The sequence below is a fragment of the Oncorhynchus nerka genome, linkage group LG24 (assembly GCF_034236695.1).
Source record: "Oncorhynchus nerka isolate Pitt River linkage group LG24, Oner_Uvic_2.0, whole genome shotgun sequence".
Taxonomy (NCBI): Eukaryota; Metazoa; Chordata; class Actinopteri; order Salmoniformes; family Salmonidae; genus Oncorhynchus; species Oncorhynchus nerka.
In genome coordinates this window covers 20,379,537-20,397,426 of record NC_088419.1, presented here as the reverse complement: position 1 = coordinate 20,397,426, position 17,890 = coordinate 20,379,537, and the positions used below count along the sequence as shown (strand labels likewise).

At 43.3% G+C, this 17,890-nt stretch overlaps 1 protein-coding gene across 7 annotated transcripts in view; it reads left to right on the top strand.

Moving 5' to 3' along the window:
• LOC115107634 (sentrin-specific protease 6-like) overlaps window positions 1–17,890 on the top strand; it is a 34,646-nt gene that overhangs the window by 14,559 nt on the left and 2,197 nt on the right. For all 7 annotated transcript variants that reach the window (XM_065008701.1, XM_065008702.1, XM_065008698.1 and 4 more), the window contains 16 exons: window positions 140–228; window positions 1,229–1,694; window positions 2,109–2,350; window positions 4,034–4,171; window positions 7,191–7,224; window positions 7,415–7,606; window positions 7,819–8,003; window positions 8,220–8,362; window positions 8,599–8,715; window positions 8,886–9,008; window positions 9,292–9,384; window positions 13,220–13,578; window positions 13,745–13,836; window positions 16,841–16,929; window positions 17,108–17,176; window positions 17,292–17,442. In XM_065008701.1, coding sequence (XP_064864773.1) covers window positions 140–228; window positions 1,229–1,694; window positions 2,109–2,350; window positions 4,034–4,171; window positions 7,191–7,224; window positions 7,415–7,606; window positions 7,819–8,003; window positions 8,220–8,362; window positions 8,599–8,715; window positions 8,886–9,008; window positions 9,292–9,384; window positions 13,220–13,578; window positions 13,745–13,836; window positions 16,841–16,929; window positions 17,108–17,176; window positions 17,292–17,442 — 2,582 coding nt within the window. The remainder of the gene's footprint in view (window positions 1–139; window positions 229–1,228; window positions 1,695–2,108; window positions 2,351–4,033; window positions 4,172–7,190; window positions 7,225–7,414; window positions 7,607–7,818; window positions 8,004–8,219; window positions 8,363–8,598; window positions 8,716–8,885; window positions 9,009–9,291; window positions 9,385–13,219; window positions 13,579–13,744; window positions 13,837–16,840; window positions 16,930–17,107; window positions 17,177–17,291; window positions 17,443–17,890) is intronic.

Here is a 17,890-nt window from a genome sequence, read left to right as displayed (position 1 = left end):
CCCAAGGCCAACTTTCTCCACTATATTTTTTTGTTTGTCTTGAAGATGAGGCTGGTTCTCAACACGATCAGTCGTTACTGCATACTGTACATGACAGATGACTGTTTCCTTTCCACGTTGTCTTTTATTCCCTTTTAAGCCAACGACAACGTGAGCATCAAAGAGCACAGTCGGAGACCCTTGCTGGAGGGCTGTTGTAGCTTTCCCTCGCAGGTTCAGAGAGTGGAGGTAAGAGCAGTATGAACTCACGTCGTCATCTGGGTCCGTATTCATAAAACATATTGTTGTATGAGTGCTGATCTAGGATCAGTTTAGCCTTTTACACCATAATGGATACGTTTATATGGACATGGGGGACCTGATCCTAGATCAGCCAGCACTCCTACTCTGAGACGCTTTATGGATATGCCAGGTCCTGAAGTTAAAAAGGACCTATGCTGGCTGGGCGAGTCTAGGATCATCTACTGGTTAGAGTTTACCATTATGGAGCCTTTTCTATGAGGACTGTGACCGTGCTGGACTGTAGTTACTGCTACTCCCCTCTGAGCCTCTCTCTCTCGCTCTCTGATCTCCTTTCTGGGCCTCGCTATTTGATCTCCCCTCTGGTCCTCTCTCTCTCACTCAGATCTCCCCTCTGGTCCTCTCTCTCTCGCTCTCTGATCTCCCCTCTGGCCTCTCTCTCTCTCACGCTCTGATCTCCCTCTGGTCCTCACTCTCTGATCTCCCCTCTGGCCTCTCTCTCTCGATCTCTGATCTCCCCTCTGGTCCTCTCGCTCTCTGATCTCCCCTCTGGCCTCTCTCTCTCTCGCTCTCTGATCTCCCCTCTGGCCTCTCTCTCTCGATCTCTGATCTCCCCTCTGGCCTCTCTCTCTCGATCTCTGATCTCCCCTCTGGCCTCTCTCTCTCTCGCTCTCTGATTTCCCCTCTGGGCCTCGCTCGCTCTCTCTGATCTTGCTAGTCCACTATCAAACCATCCAGCCTGTTCCTTCCTGTCCGAGTCATACCTATTAATGTTGTGGCTAGAGATCCTATGAATAACTGAATAGGAGGAAGCATCTTGTTTATAATGTCTACCTCCACTGTCCATTTCAACCAAAAAGAGCTGAGCGGTTTTAAGACGATACCCCTGAGCGATTTAGCAATGATGTTGACTGATGTCAGAAGATACAAATAATTTAAGTGTAGCCTACCTGATGCTGAAATGTAATTGTCTTTGCCTTGTCTGCAGCCCCTAAATCCAGAAAGGAACCACACAGTGTGTGGGAAGTGTAGCAAATCCAGTGAAAGCCACAGCACGTGTGAACACTGTGGGAACTCCTTGGTGCCGGAGGTTGCCCACCTCTACCACCCCCCAGCAGCCCAGCCTACATCCCCCACGCCCAGACCCCCCATTCGACCTCACCCACAGCACACCCACCCCCATCAACACCCATTCCCAGGACCAAACAGTCGACAGCTGACCAAGAATAGCTTCTACGGTTCGTCCTCGACCATGAGGGCGCTGCCGCTGCGTGTGGACACAGTGATGAACCCGCCCATTCCGGTACGCATCACCACCCGGGCCGGCCTGCCGCTGCCACACAACGGGAGACCCGCGGGGGTGGGGTTGGTGGGGAGCTGCTGCGCCGGGAAAGTCGCCGGCAACAAAGGCAGGAGGACGGCGGCCGCCAAGCAGCACGAGCTCAACGACCCCAGTAAGTCCACTGTCCAGGTATGCATCCCAAATTTCACCATATTCCATTTAGTGCTCTGGTCAAAAGTAGTGCACTATGTAGGGAATAGGGTGTCATTTGGGATACACACCTGGCCTGCTCAGTACTCACTCTTCACCTGCCTCTGTGCTGGTTAGTCTCAGGGTTTACTGCAGGTTGGTGTTTGTCCCTGTGAGAGGTAGCACACTACAGAAGTGGTTCATTTCAACCAACTGTACAGGACGTTCTCTGTAACCAACCACACAGCTCAACACCACTAGCACCTGTCTGTACATCTTACCTCTCTCTGTCAGAACTGTTATCAAACAAAGGCCACATTTCAGGATGTAAATCCCATCTTGAATAATTTATTCAGCTGTGTTGCGTCTGGAAATGACGACTCTGTTTGTGTTCCAGTTGTGCTGTCCAGTGACGAGGATGAGGCGGACAACGCCAGCACGGGCAGCGTAAACAGGCTGGACAGCGTTTCCCCTCGGCCTGCTGACTCAGCCCACTCCTCACCGGCGCCCTCCGGAGGCAGAGTGGAGGCGGCAGTGAAGAGTAGCACAGGAGGGGAGCAGGAGGAGATCACTTCTGACTTCTTCTCTGACGTCGACAGCAGAATTTCACTACCCAGAAGGAACCGCATGAAAGATCAGGTATGTCGTCTTTTAACATAAACTCAGCAAGAAAAGAAATGTCCCTTTTCAGGACCCTCTCTTTCAAAGATAATTTGTAAAAATCCAAATAACTTCACAGATCTTCATTGTAAAGGGTTTAAACATTGCTTCCCACACTTGTTCCATGAACCATAAACAATTAATGAACATGCAACTGTGGAACGGTCATTAAGACACTAACAGCTTACAGACGGTAGGCAATTAAGGTCACAGTTATAAAAATGTAGGAAACTAAAGAGGCCTTTCTACTGACTCTGAAAAACACCAAAAGAAAGATGCCCAGGGTCCCTGCTCATCTGTGTGAATGTGCCTTAGGCATGCTGCAAGGAGGCATGAGGACTGCAGATGTGTCCAGGACAATAAATTGCAATGTCCGTACTGTGAGATGTCTAAGACAGCGCTACAGGGAGACAGGACGGACAACTGATCGTCCTCGCAGTGGCAGACCACGTGTAACAACACCTGCACAGGATCAGTACATCTGAACATCACACCTGTGGGACAGGTACAGGATGGCAACAACAACTGCCCGAGTTACACCAGGAATGCACAATTTCTCCATCAGTGCTCAGACTCCTCAATAGGCTGAGAGAGGCTGGACTGAGGGCTTGTAGGCCTGTTGTAAAGGCAGGTCCTCACCAGACATCACCGGCAACAACATCGTCTATGGGCACAAATCCACCATCGCTGGACCAGACAGGACTGGCAAAAAATGCTCTTCACTGACGAGTTGCGGTTTTGTCTCACCAGGAGTGATGGTCGGATTTGCGTTTATCGTCGAAGGAATGAGCGTTACATCAAGGCCTGTACTCAGTACTTAATTCACCAGATACTGACTTACTTTTGATTTTGACCCCCTTCGTTCAGAGACACATTATTCAATTTCCGTTAGTCACATGTCTTTGGAACTTTTTTAGATTATGTCTCAGTTGTTGAATCTTATGTTCAAATATGTACACATGTTAAGTTTGCTGAAAATTAACACAGTTGACAGTGAGAGGACTTCTTTTTTTGCTGAGTTAATATTTGTAAGTATTTTTCATTTAGACCGGGATAGCATGATATGAGTAGGGTCGGCCAGGAGTCCTACCCATGCTGGGGTGGTGTATAGGTGCTGTAGGCGACCCGCATTATAGTGTATAGGGTGGTACTTGTGTGGATACGTAATGAAGTTTTCCCCAATTCATGACTACATTATGTAAACGGACCTGTCTATAGTGAACCAGTCTTGTCGTGAGCTGTTTTATCACGTTTCAGTCTGACTTTGAGTCTGTCAAAATGTCCTTGAGACCATAATGTTCCTGATCTGCTCTCAAGGTAACCTCCTGGGTTGTTTTGCTTGGCAGAAAATGACATCACTGGGTGTTTTTGTATTCACCGAGATGGGCTCCTTAAGTTGTTTTTGGCAGCCGTTGTGACTAAGGATTTAAGTCTCCTCATTTACTTTTTGTGTGTTCAGGGTTGTAAAGTTTACCTTTGAGAAAACAACATAGTGCTACCGATATTTAGCTTGCAAAGGAATTGGGCAGTGGAATCTAAATGGCCAGTTGATGAATCACCTTGTGGTGTTGGCCAGACATCTACTGTACATGATTTGTCCCTCAGAGAAATGAGTGATATGAAGCAGCAGGTTTCAAGGCTGACCATGCATGTTATTTTCAGTTTGGAAACCAAATGCCGGATGACTCTACACCCAAGAAAAAACAGAGGATCTCTCCCGACAAGTTGGACAGCATCATCCTGGACTGTCGGAGTGTGAGAGTAGGGACTCTTCGCAGGATGGTGTCCAAGCCTGTCAATGTAAGTACCCTGCTCCTGTACAGTCGTGGCCAAACGTTTTGAGAATGACACAAATATTAATTTCCACAAAGTTTGCTGCTTCAGTGTTTTTAGATATTTTTGTCAGATGTTACTATGGAATACTGAATTATAATTACAAGCATTTCATAAGTGTCAAAGGCTTTTATTGACAATTACATGAAGTTGATGCAAAGAGTCAATATTTGCACTGTTGACCCTTCTTTTTCAAGAACTCAATCTGCCCTGGCATGCTGTCAATTAACTTCTGGGCCACATCCTCACTGATGGCAGCCTATTCTTGCATAATCAATGCTTGGAGTTTTTCAGAATTTGTGGGTTTTTGTTTGTCCACCCGCCTCTTGAGGATTGACCACAAGTTCTCAATGGGATTAAGGTCTGGGGAGTTTCCTGGCCATGGACCCAAAATGTCGATGTTTTGTTTCCCAAGCCACTTAGTTATCACTTTTGCCTTATAGCAAGGTGTTCCATCATGCTGGAAAAGGCATTGTTCGTCACCAAACTGTTCCTGGATGGTTGGGAGAAGTTGCTCTCGGAGGATGTGTTGGTACCATTATTCATGGCTGTGTTCTTAGGCAAAATTGTGAGTGAGCCCACTCCCTTGGCTGAGAAGCAACCCCACACATGAATGGTCTCATGTAGAGGTTGACCGATTAATCGGAATGGCCGATTTAATTAGGGCCGATTTCAAGTTTTCGTAACCACCGGAAATCGTTATTTTTGGACACCGATTTGACCGATAAAAAAATATATATATATATAAAAAAAATAAAAGGTTACACCTTTATTTAACCCATAAGTCAGTTAAGAACACATTCTTATGTTCAATGACGGCCTAGGAACAGTGCATATTTAGCTAAAAGATATCCAGGTTAGCAGGCAATATTAACCAGGTGAAATTGTGCCACTTCTCACGTTCATTGCACGCAGAGTCAGGGTATATGCAACAGTTTGGGCCTCCTGGCTCATTGCGAACTAATTTGCCAGAATTTTACGTAATTATAACATAACATTGAAGGTTGTGCAATGTAACAGGAATATTTAGACTGATGGATGCCACCCGTTGGATAAAATACGGAACGGTTCCATATTTCACTGAAAGAATAAACGTTTTGTTTTCGAGATGATAGTTTCCGGATTCTACCATATTAATTACCTAAGGCTCGTATTTCTGTGTGTTATTATGTTATAATTAAGTCTATGATTTGATAGAGCAGTCTGACTGAGAGGTGGTAGGCACCAGCAGGCTCGTAAGCATTCATTCAAACGGCACTTTCGTGCGTTTTGCCAGCAGCTAGTGTTTCAAACGTCACTCGCTCTGAGACTTGTAGTTGTTCCCCTTGCTCTGCAGGGGTAACGCTGCTTCGAGGGTGGCTGTTGTCGATGTGTTCCTGGTTCGAGCCCAGGTAGCGGCGAGGAGAGGGACGGAGGCTATACTGTTACAGTGGCAATACTAAAGTGCCCATAAGAACATCCAATAGTCAAAGGTATATGAAATACAAATGGTATAGAGAGAAATAGTCCTATAATAACTACAACCTAAAACTTCTTATCTGGGAATATTGAAGGAACCACCAGCTTTCATATGTTCTCATGTTCTGAGCAAAGAACTTAAATGTTAGCTTTCTTACATGGCACATATTGCACTTTTACTGTCTTCTCCAACACTTTGTTTTTGCATTATTTAAACCAAATTGAACATTGTTTTTTTCCGGATGCCCCAAACAATCGGAAAGGGGATTCGTCAGAGAAAATGACTTTACCCCAGTCCTCAGCATCACAATCCTTGTACCTTTTGCAGAATATCAATCTGTCCCTGATGTTTTTACTGGAGAGAAGTGGCATCTTTGCTGCCCTTCTTTGCTGCCCTTCACCAGGCCATCCTCAAAGTCTTCGCCTCACTGTGCGTGCAGATGCACTCACACCTGCCTGCTGCCATTCCTAAGCAAGCTCTGTACTGGTGGTGCCCCGATCCCGCAGCTGAATCAACTTTAGGAGACGGTCCTGGCGCTTGCTGGACTTTCTTGGGTGCCCTGAAGCCTTCTTCACAACAATTGCACCGCTCTCCTTGAAGTTCTTGATTATCCGGTAAATGGTTGATTTAGGTGTAATCTTACTGGCAGTAATATCCTTGCCTGTGAAGCCCTTTTGTGCAAAGCAGTGATGACGTCACGTGTTTCCTTGCATGTAACCATGGTTGACAGAGGAAGAACAATGATTCCAAGCACCACCCTCCTTTTGAAGCTTCCAGTCTGTTATTTGAACTCAATCAGCATGACAGAGTGATCTCCAGCCTTGTCCTTGTCAACACTCACACCTGTGTTAACGAGAGAATCACAGACATGATGTCAGCTGGTCCTTTGGAGACGGGGCTGAAATGCATTGGAAATGTTTTATTGAGATTCAGTTAATTGGCATGGCAAAAGGGTCTTTGCAAATAATTGCAATTCATCTGATCACTCTTCATAACATTCTGGAGTATATGCAAATTGTCATCATACAAACTGAGGCAGCAAACTTTGTGAAAATTAATATTTGTGTCAGTCTCAACTTTTGGCCACGACTCTACTCTCTCTGTACAGAAACTTATACCTACCTAACATCTGGCCAAAAACAATAGCCTATCAGGTTTTTTTCCTGGATCAAAAAGGGGCTTAGGTGGTGGGCTTGGTAGGAGGCGTGGAATGAGCGCCGTCAGTGTGGCTACACTTTAGAGAACATTTTAAGAGGCCCCCATCCTGCAATTCTACACATTTCTCCATGGAGCTGAGAGAAAATGGTGCCGTTGTAAAGCGTATTTCCTGTGATTCTACATATTCTGCCGTCGAGCTGAGAGAGAATTTTACCTAGTTTTCCTGCAATTCTATGCATTTTCCATGAATAATGTTATTCTTTTTCTTAAACATAACAAAATGAATAATGCTAAATTAAGTTTTTTGAATTTTCACTATTCCCTGACTGTCTAGCATACCGCCATCATTCAACCATCTTTGTCTTTCAGTTTACGGTCGATCACATTCATCTTGAAACTGAAGGTAGGAGACCACAAGAATGTCAGATGTTCTATAAATGTTTTCCTCTGCTCTCAAAGGACAACCTATTATAGATAGACTAGACAGTGTTGTACAGTGTGTAGGGTTGCAAAATTACAATACATTTCTTAAATAAGTTGCTGGAATTGATCAAACTTAACAGTATGTGATATAATAGTGCTTTCTGTCCCAGGTCCTGAGGTGGATTCTCTGGAGAAGGTGTGTCTGCGTGCGTCGGAGCTCATAAGCTGTGAGTGGTGCAGCGTGAGGAAGCTGCCCGTCCTCTTCTTCCAGACCAGCCCCGAGGAATGTGTGCGGCTCCGCACCCAGCTCAAGATGACCCGAGACAAGGGAGGCCTGTGCTGGTACGACTGCGCTGGCAACGGTAAGGACAGCAGACGCTACATAGTGATGTCAATTGAACTGTGGAGATCCCATGCTAGTTGCAACAGCAGTAGTCTGTACATAGATGGATGAACATAAACCTGTGTTTGGAGAAGCCTTTCTGTGACGTGTTATTTTGTGCTAAATAAAGCAAGTCTGTTACCTCACCTTCAACAAAATGTCAAGTCTTGTTGCTTTCCGTTCTGTCCTCAGACTCCGATGAGAAGTACATGGTGTTGATCTTTGAGAACGGGCTGTCGATGCAGCAGCAGATGGTTCTAGAGGAGATTCTACAAGAGATCGGCCGAGCCAACAACCTCAATGAGTTCCCCACCAAATTGTCGTTTGATGAAGCTAACATCAGATTGGTCAACTACAACAAAGCAACTAAAGAAAAGGTGGGCCTGCTTATTCCCTGTTTCCGGGAATCTTCCAACTGGGATGTCTGGAGAACTTGGGAATTTTGGGAAAGTTGTTGGAATTGATCAAAGCTAACAGTTTGTGACGTAATAGGGCTGTGTGTCCCAGGTCCTGAAGATTAGCATCTTAGAACCTTTTGAGACTAGCTACCAAAATATATGTTGCTGGTTTTTGGTTACATCCCTTTCTTGTAGGTAAACAACAGCACTAAAACCAACACACTGGCTCCAATGGTGCGAACGCGCATGGCTACACGACAGCAGAACAGTGCGTTCTTTGATGATGAAGACGATGACATGGCTGAGCTCCAACCCACCTTCACTGGACCAATCATAAAGTACAAGGATTATCTATCTCCTACTCCTGGGTCATGTTCATTAGGCACCAAACAAGAAAATTGACTGAAACGGGGGGGACTATCTGAAAATTGTCCAATACGAAACACTTGTTTTGGTTTTCTGTTGTAAACGATTTTGCTTCGTTGTACTCTAATGAATACAACCCTGTCATCTTAAGTACAATTCTGTGTTTGTTTGTTCCTGATGGTTTAATCATTGGATGGTTGTGTTGTAGGTTGATGGTGTACCCACCTCCTCCAGCCAAGGGGGGCATATCGGTGACTAACGAAGACCTTCACTGCCTTAACGATGGAGAATTCCTAAACGACGTCATCATAGACTTTTATTTAAAGTTGGTGTAATTTGCTTTCCATTGTAAATTTTACTTTGTCTATTTTCCATTGTCTTTAAAGTCACATTCTCTGTTTGAGTGCTTGCTTTTGTTGCATATAAGGGACATTGACCAACCTCACAGGGACTGTGGATTGACTGTTTTCTGTGTGTGTACTTCCCTTTACTTAGATATTTAGTTTTGGAGAAGTTGAAAAAAGAAGACTCACAAAGGAGTCACGTGTTTAGCTCATTCTTTTACAAGAGACTCAACCAGAAAGAGAGGAGAAACCTCCCAGACACCACAAACCTACCGTGAGTCTCCTCTTCTCTGCCAGTGATATGAGGGGCAACACATTTCACACCGAATTGAGTTATGACAGGACAGGACAGAAGCTGGAGTCTGGTTTAGTGATAGCTCTGCCGAGTCCGGACCACACACATCCGCTGGCTACTGTGTTTCGATGCCCACCTCGGCCCTTCCTCTCGGTCTCACTCAGTCTTCCTCTCTACAGTTCCACTATGATTATTATTGTCCATAAAACAATATAACAACGACTTAAAAAAACAAACATGTTTCTTCTTTGCTGGTTATCAGGATGCAGAAGAGGAAGCACAACAGGGTGAAGACATGGACCAGACATGTAGACCTGTTCCAAAAGGACTTCATCTTTGTTCCCATCAATGAGTCGTAAGTTACTGTCTCTAAATATCACTGACTGCTTCCCAAATGACACCCTATTACCTATATAGTGCACACATTCTTATATAGTGCACCACTTTACAAAAGTAGTGCGCTTTATAGGGCTCTGGTTACAATAAGTTCACTATTTAAGATGCACAATCTATCCAAATGGAATTTCATTCAAGTCTCAAAGGGATACTTTGGGATTTTGGCAATGAAGTCATAGATACCATTTTTATGTCTCTGCATCCAGTATGAAGGAAGTTGGAGGTAGTTTCACAAGCCAATGCTAACTACAATGCCTTCGGAAAGTATTCAGACCCCTTTACTTTCCACATTTTGTTACGTTACAGCCTTATTCTAAAATTGATTCAACCGTTTTTTTTATCAATCTACACACAATACCCCATAATGACGAAGTGAAAATAGGTTTTTAGAAATGTTTGCAAAATGTATAAAAAATAACAACAGATTGGGATAAGCAGATATCAAGGTTTATCTGGAACAGTAAGAGACCAATAATTAGATATACAACATTACAGTTACCAAAAAACCTTACCAAACCTAAAATATTATTGTGTGTCAGCCCAATTGAGACCTCTGGTGTGTTGGTGCAATTGAGAATATGAATCCAAAGGGAAAGACATGGAGACTACTCTGACAAAGATACCCATTCAGTCAGTTTTGGGAAATAAGGACATGGAGACTACTCTGACAGAGATACCCATGCAGTCAGTTTGGGGAAATAGGGACATGGAGACTACTCTGACAGAGATACCCATACAGTCAGTTTGGGGAAATAGGGACATGGAGACTACTCTGACAGAGATACCCATACAGTCAGCTTTGGGAAATAAGGACATGGAGACTACTCTGACAGAGATACCCATACAGTCAGTTTGGGGAAATAGGGACATGGAGACTACTCTGACAGAGATACCCATACAGTCAGCTTTGGGAAATAAGGACATGGAGACTACTCTGACAGAGATACCCATACAGTCAGTTTTGGGAAATAAGGACATGGAGACTACTCTGACAGAGATACCCATACAGTCAGTTTTGGGAAATAAGGACATGGTAAAATAAATATACAATAGACAAAATCAGTGGATTAATTTCTCTCTAAAGACATGGTTTAGGCTAGTTAAGCAAAATAATTTAGAGAGGTCAAACCGCTGAGTTGGCCCGCATACGACCCCAGCTTCATCCCTGCAACTCAGGACAGCAGGTTTAAACAATGGATGCAGAAAGGCATCACATCATTCAGTACAATTTATAAGGGATGAGGACCTAGATAACTTCCAGGACCTAAGTAAAAAACACGGCTTGGATAAACAAGATTTTTATAGATACCTACAAGTTCGACACTATTTCTAGAGGGAGATAAAAGCGATTGAGCCACGAGCACCTCCAAAATTAATCCAAGTATTCACTAACACATACAACTTGGGGAGTAACAAAAAAACTATTTCATATCTCTACTTGGGTATTCAAAGAAACATTCTACAAACTATATATAAAAAAAAATGGGAGGAGGAACTTAACATTGAAATAACTGATGAAACATGGTTGAACATATTAGAGAGTCAACAAAGCTCCACCAACTCAAGGTCATGGCGATAATTCTGTTGGAAGAATGTTATACGTTTGTTCATAACACCTAAACTGAAATAAAAACAGACTGGCTCCCTACACCCTTGTTGGAGAGAATGCGGTCTATTGTGGGCGGATCACTCTCATATCTTTTGGACTTGCCCCGCAATCGAAACTTACTTGGGAGAAATAAGATCTAACATTGGAAAAATAATGGGATTTGACATAGAACAAACATTAATTTCTTTGTACATGGGTGAAATACCTGATAATTTACACACTAGAGAAAAGTACCTGTTGAAGGTCCTACTGGCAGCCAGTAAAAAGGCTGTCACTAGGAAATGGCTACAAAAAGACCCTCCCACCGTGTCACAATGGATAGACATTGTAAAAGACATACACCACATGGAGCGTATTACCTTTGCTTTAAGAACTCAACAGGAGAGAGGTCAAGAATACTGGGTTTCGTACTTGAAAATGGTCTAATTCAAAGATGTCAATATGATGAAGGTGTGATGTGCACTGTAACTGCCGGATCTTTTTTGTTGTTCTTTTACTTTACTTGTACTTTCTTTGTGTTCCTCAATAAAAACATAGTATAAAGAAAAAACAACAACAGATACCTTATTTATGTATGTTTTCAGACCCTTTGCTAAGAGACTCGACATTGAGCTCCGGTGCATCCTGTTTCCATTCATCCTTGAGATGTTTCTACAACTTGGAGTCAACCTGTGGTAAATTCAACTGATTGGACATATTTTGGAAAGGCACACACCTGCCTATATAAGGTCCCACAGTTGACAGTGCATGTCAGAGCAACAACCAAGCCATGAGGTCGAGGGAATTGTCCGTAGAGCTCCGAGACAGGATTGTGTTGGCACAGATCTGGGGAAGGGTTCCAAAACATTTCTGGAGCATTGCAGATCCCCAAGAACACAGTAGCCTCCATCATTCTTAAATGGAAGAAGTTTGGAACCACCAAGACTCTTCCTCGATCTGGTTGCCCGGCCTAACTGAGCAATCGGGGGTGAAGGACATTGGTCAGGGAGGTGACCAAGAACCCGATGGTCATTCTGATAGAGCTCCAGAGTTCCTCTGTGGAGATGGGAGAACCTTCCAGAAGGACAACCATCTATGCAGCACTACACCAATCAGGCCTTTATAGTAGAGTGGCCAGACGGAAGCCAATCTTCAGTAAAAGGCACATGACAGCCCGTTTGGAGTTTGCCGAAAAGGCACCTAAAGGACTTTCAGACCATGAGAAACAAGATTCTCTGGTCTGATGAAACCAAGATTGAACTCTTTGGCCTGAATGCCGAGCGTCGCGTCTGGAGGAATCCTTGCACCATCCCTATGGTGAGGCATGCTGGTGGCAGCATCATGCTGTGGGGATCTTTAAACACCAGGGACTGGGAGACTAGTCAGGATCAAGGGAAATATGTACACAGAGATCCTTAATGACTTCAGACTGGGGTGAAGGTTTCCCTTCCAACAGGACAACGACCCTAAGCACACAGCCAAGACAACGCAGGAGTGGCTTCTGGACAAGTCTGTGAATGTCCTTGAGTGGCCCAGCCAGAGCCCAGACTTCAACCCGATCAAACATCTCCCGAGAGACCTGAAAATCGCTGTGCTGCGACGCTCCCCATCCAGCCTGACAGAGCTTGAGATGATCTGCAGAGAAGAATGGGAGAAACTCCCCAAATACAAGCGTGCCAAGCTTGTAGTGTCATACCCAAGAAGACTCGAAGCTGTAATCGCAGCCAAAGGTGCTTCAACAAAGTACTGAGTAAAGGGTCTGAATACTTATGTAAATGTGATATTTCATTTTTTAAATATTTTTTTTTATATACATTTGCAAACATTTAGTTTAGTCATTATGGGGAGATTGATGGGGGGGCCTGTAACGTTACAAAATGTGGACCAAGTCAAGAGGTCGGAATACTTTCCGAATGCACTGTAGTGTTAGCGCAATGATGGAAGTCTATGGTATCTACTAGCATGCTAGCAACTTCCTTCAATCTGCACTCAGAGATATAGAAATGCTATCTACAAGTTAATTTGACGCTGGGGAAGTAGATAAATGGCTTCATTGTCAACCTGATCCCTTTAAGCATTTATGTGACGTGCAGTGATGAAAGCAAACACATTTGTTATTTTGTATCAGTATAAGATACAATGTAAGACACAGATGGTAAACCTAATTCTCTTTCTTAACCAAACCCATTTTCTCTCTATGTTTCAGAGCCCACTGGTACTTGGCAGTGATCTGCTTCCCAGGGATGCAGGACCCTCAGTTTGAGCCCAACCCTTTGTGCCAGGCCCCAGGGCTATCACAGACACAGTCAGCCCCCCAGGGCAGGCCTCCTGACCACTGCCGGCCACTCTCCCCAGAGTCAGACTACTGTGAGCCCCCAGGCAGTGATGAACCCTTGGCCCCCTCAGAGAAGCTGTCCCTCATTGCAACAGAGGCCTCCTCGGAAGGACACTCCCACAGCGAGCAGCCAAAGGGAGCATCCACCTGTCCCAATGGGGGCCAAGTGCCTCCCAAGACCTCTTTAGACAGGGTGAATGGGCTGGTCAATGCTCAGCCACAGTACACAGGTGAGCCACAGGCAATGTTTCTACTTGGAAGTAGCATTTAATTACACTGTGTTAAGTACACTGTATCCTGTGCATATGGTAAATATACTTTGATGTCTTAGAAGCTGTGTGGAAATTGATGGATGAAGAGTCCCTTATCTCACTGGCTTTTAATCATGTTTTGCAGATGGCTTGCACAGAATCAGTTTGTGTTACAGATCAGGTAGTGGCAATGGTGATGACACAGATACCTTTTCTGATGACCAAAGCTCCTGTCAGGTAATGGGGAAATTTGCTATTCTGTTGGTGACATTTGTATTTATTATGGAACCCCAGTAGTTCCTGCCAATGCAGCAGCTACTCTTCCTGGGGTCCAGCAAAATGAAGGCAGTTTATACAATTTCAAAAATATTACAACCCATTCACAGATTTCACAACACACTGTGCCCACGGGTTTAAATACAATTTTACTGCTTGCATCAGTTACTTGATGTGGTGTAGAGTTCCATGTAGTCATGGCTCTATGTACTACTGTGCGCCTCCCATAGTTTGTTCTGGACTTGGGGACTGTGAAGAGATGTCATAGACACACATGGGTGTCTGAGATGTACGCCTGTAGTTCAAACAGACAGCTCGGTGCATTCAACATGTCAACACCTCTCATAAATACAAGTATTGATGAAGTCAATCTCTCCTCCACTTTGAGCCAGGAGAGATTGACATAAATATTATTAATATTAGCTCTCTGTGTACATCCAAGGGCCAGCCGTGCTACCCTGATCTGAGCCAATTGCAATTTTCCTGAGTCCTTTTTTTGTGGCACCTGACCACACGACTGAACAGTAGTCCAGGTGTGACAAAACTAGGGCCTGTAGGACCTGCCTTGTTGATAGTGCTATTAAGAAGGTAGTGCAGTGCTTTATTATGGACTTACCTCTCCCCATCTTATCTATTTTTGTATCATTCTGTTTTGATCATGACAGTTTACAATCCAGGGTAACTTAAAGCAGTTTAGTCACCTCAACTTGTTCAATTTCCACATTATTTATTACAATATTTAGTTTGAGGTTTAGTGAATGATTTGTCCCATATACAATGCTTATATATATTTTTTTATATTTAGGACTAACTTATTCCTTGCCACCCACTCTGAAACTAACTGCAGCTCTTTGTTAGGGGGTTGCAGTCATTTCAGTCGCTGTAGTAGCTGACATGTATAGTGTGGAGTCATCCACGTACATAGACACACTGGCTTTATTCAATGCCAGTGGCATGTCATTAGTAAAAAATTTAAAAAGTAAGGGGCCTAGACAGCTGCCTTGGATAATTCCTGATTATGTTGGAGAGGCTTCCATTTAAAGGACTCCCTCTGTGTTCTGTTAGACGGGCAACTCTTTATCCACAATGTACAGTTGAAGTCGGAAGTTTACATACAGTGGGGCAAAAAAGTATTTAGTCAGCCACCAATTGTGCAAGTTCTCCCAGTTAAAAAGATGAGAGCGGTCTGTAATTTTCATCATAGGTACACTTCAACTATGACAGACAAAATGAAGAAGAAAAAAATCCAGAAAATCACATTGTAGGATTTTTAATGTATTTATTTGCAAATTATGGTGGAAAATAAGTATTTGGTCACCTACAAACAAGCAGTCAGTTAGGATCACCACTTTATTTTAAGAATATGAAATGTCAGAATAATAGTAGAACGAATGATTTATTTCTGCTTTAATTTCGTTCATCACATTCCCAGTGGGTCAGAAGTTTACATACACTCAATTAGTATTTGGTAGCACTGCGTTTAAAATGTTTGACTTGGGTCCAACATTTTGGGTAGCCTTCCACAAGCTTCCCACAATAAGTTGGGTGAATTTTGGCCCATTCCTCCTGACAGAGCTGGCGTAACTGAGTCAGGTTTGTAGGCCTCCTTGCTGGCACACGCTTTTTCGGTTCTGCCCACAAATTTTCTATAGGATTGAGTTCAGGGCTTTGTGATGGCCACTCCAATACCTTGACTTTGTTGTCCTTAAGCCATTTTGTCACAACTTTGGAAGTATGCTTGGGGTCAGACCCATATGCGACCAAGCTTTAACTTCCTGACTGATGTCTAGAGATGTTGCTTCAATATATCCACATAATTTTCCTACCTCATGATGCCATCTATTTTGTGAAGTGCACCAGTCTCTCCTGCAGCAAAAAGTATGATCTTTGTTCCCTTTTGTAGTTGCAAACCGTAGTCTGGCTTTTTTATGGCGGTTTTGGAGCAGTGGCTTCTTTCTTGTTGAACGGCCTTTCAGGTTATGTCGATATAGGACTCGTTTTACTGTGGATATAGATACTATTGTACCGGTATCCTCCAGCATCTTCACAAGGTCCTTTGCTGTTTTTCTGGGATTGATTTGCACTTTTCGCACCAAAGGCCGTTCAGCTCTAGGAAACAGAACGCGTCTCCTTCCTGAGTGATATGACGGCTGCGTGGTCCCATGGTGTTTATACTTGCGTACTATTGTTTGTACAGATGAACGTGGTACCTTCAGGCGTTTGGAGATAATCTAGACTTGTGGAGGTTTACAATTTTTGGCTGATTTCTTTTGACTTTCCCATGATGTCAAGCAAAGAGGCACTGAGTTTGAAGGTAGGCCTTGAAATACATCCACAGGTACACCTCCAATTGACTCAAATGATGTCAATTAGCCTATCAGAAGCTTCTAAAGCCATGGCATCATTTTCTGGATTTTCTAAGCTATTTAAAGGCACAGTCAATTTAGTGTATGTAAACTTCGGACCCACTGAAATTGTGATACAGTGAATTATAAGTGAAATAATCTGCCTGTAAACAATTGTTGGGAAAAATGACATGTGTCATGCACAAAGTAGAGGTCCTAACCGACTTGCCAAAACTATAGTTTATTAACAAGAAACTTGTGGAGTGGTTGAAAAACAAGTTTTAATGACTCACCTAAGTGTATGTAAACTTCCGACTTCAACTGTAGCAGGGGGTGTTAAGCCATAACACATATGTATTTCCAGCAGCAGACTATGATCGATAATGTCAAAAGCCGCACTGAAGTCTAACAAAACAGCACCCACAATCTTTTTATCATAAATTTCTCTCAGCCAATCAGTCATTTGTGTAAGTGCTGTCCTTGTTGAATGTCCTTCCCTATAAGCATGCGGAAAGTTTGTCGTCAATTTGTTTTCTGTAAAATAACATTATCTGATGATTTGCAGATTGAGTTAAATGAATGTTGTGTAACTTTGTTTAATTATTTTTGTTGTTGTCTAGGATGAGTGCAGTGAGGACGGTGCACTTGCTGAAGATCTGGAACCCCCTGAGAGCTCAGAGTGGACGTCAAAACCCACCGTCTGTAAACAGTGAGTAGGAGAGGATGTTCTACCATTCTTGTGGCAGTAGAGGATGCTATTGCTTTCCTTCTGACACCTTTGTGGATAGTGTAATTAGAGGTTAATGGCTATGAATATTTACCTCAAAATTACAATGTTTTAGGTGAAAAAGTTTTCACTTTTGTAAGTGATTTGTTTGTTTTCTCAGGCCTTGTATTCTCATCATGGACTCGTTACGTGGCCCTGCCAGATCTTCTGTCATTAAAACATTACGAGAGTAAGTCAATACTTTAATACTGTTCTGAATATTGTAGATTTAGTTTGCCTAATTAGCACACAAAAGCAAACCTTCCCAAGCCATTTATATTTTGTTTGTGTGTGTTTAACTGCAGGTACCTGGAGGTGGAGTGGGAGGTGAGGAAAGGAAGTCGGAGGAGTTTTGGGAAGGACCAGACAAAGGGTTCTAGCCCACATGTGCCTCAGCAGGACAACTTCAGCGACTGTGGAGTCTACATTCTGCAGTATGTGGAGAGCTTCTTCGAGGTGCGAGTATAATCTGGAGCGACACAACCAGTGTACACACACACACCAATGCAGTGTATACTGTAACTGAGACACCTTGAGCCATATAATGGGATGTAGGCCATTAACACAGTGTTGCTGTGTCATTTTAAATTGCCAATGTATTTAGTGACGCAATTACTTGTAGCAGACTCACCTTACCCATGATCCTGGTAGGATAAATAGTTGTACAGTGCATTCGGAAAGTATTCAGACCCCTTGACTTTTTCCACATTGTTATGTTAGACTTATTCTAAAATGTATTACATTTGTTTGTTTTTTTCCCTCATCAATCTACACAATAACCCATAATGACAAAACAAAAATAGTTTTTTCATTTTTTTAGCAAATATATAAAAAATAATAAACTGACATTTACAGAAGTCTTCAGACCCTTTACTCAGTACCTTGTACAGCGGTTACAGCCTCG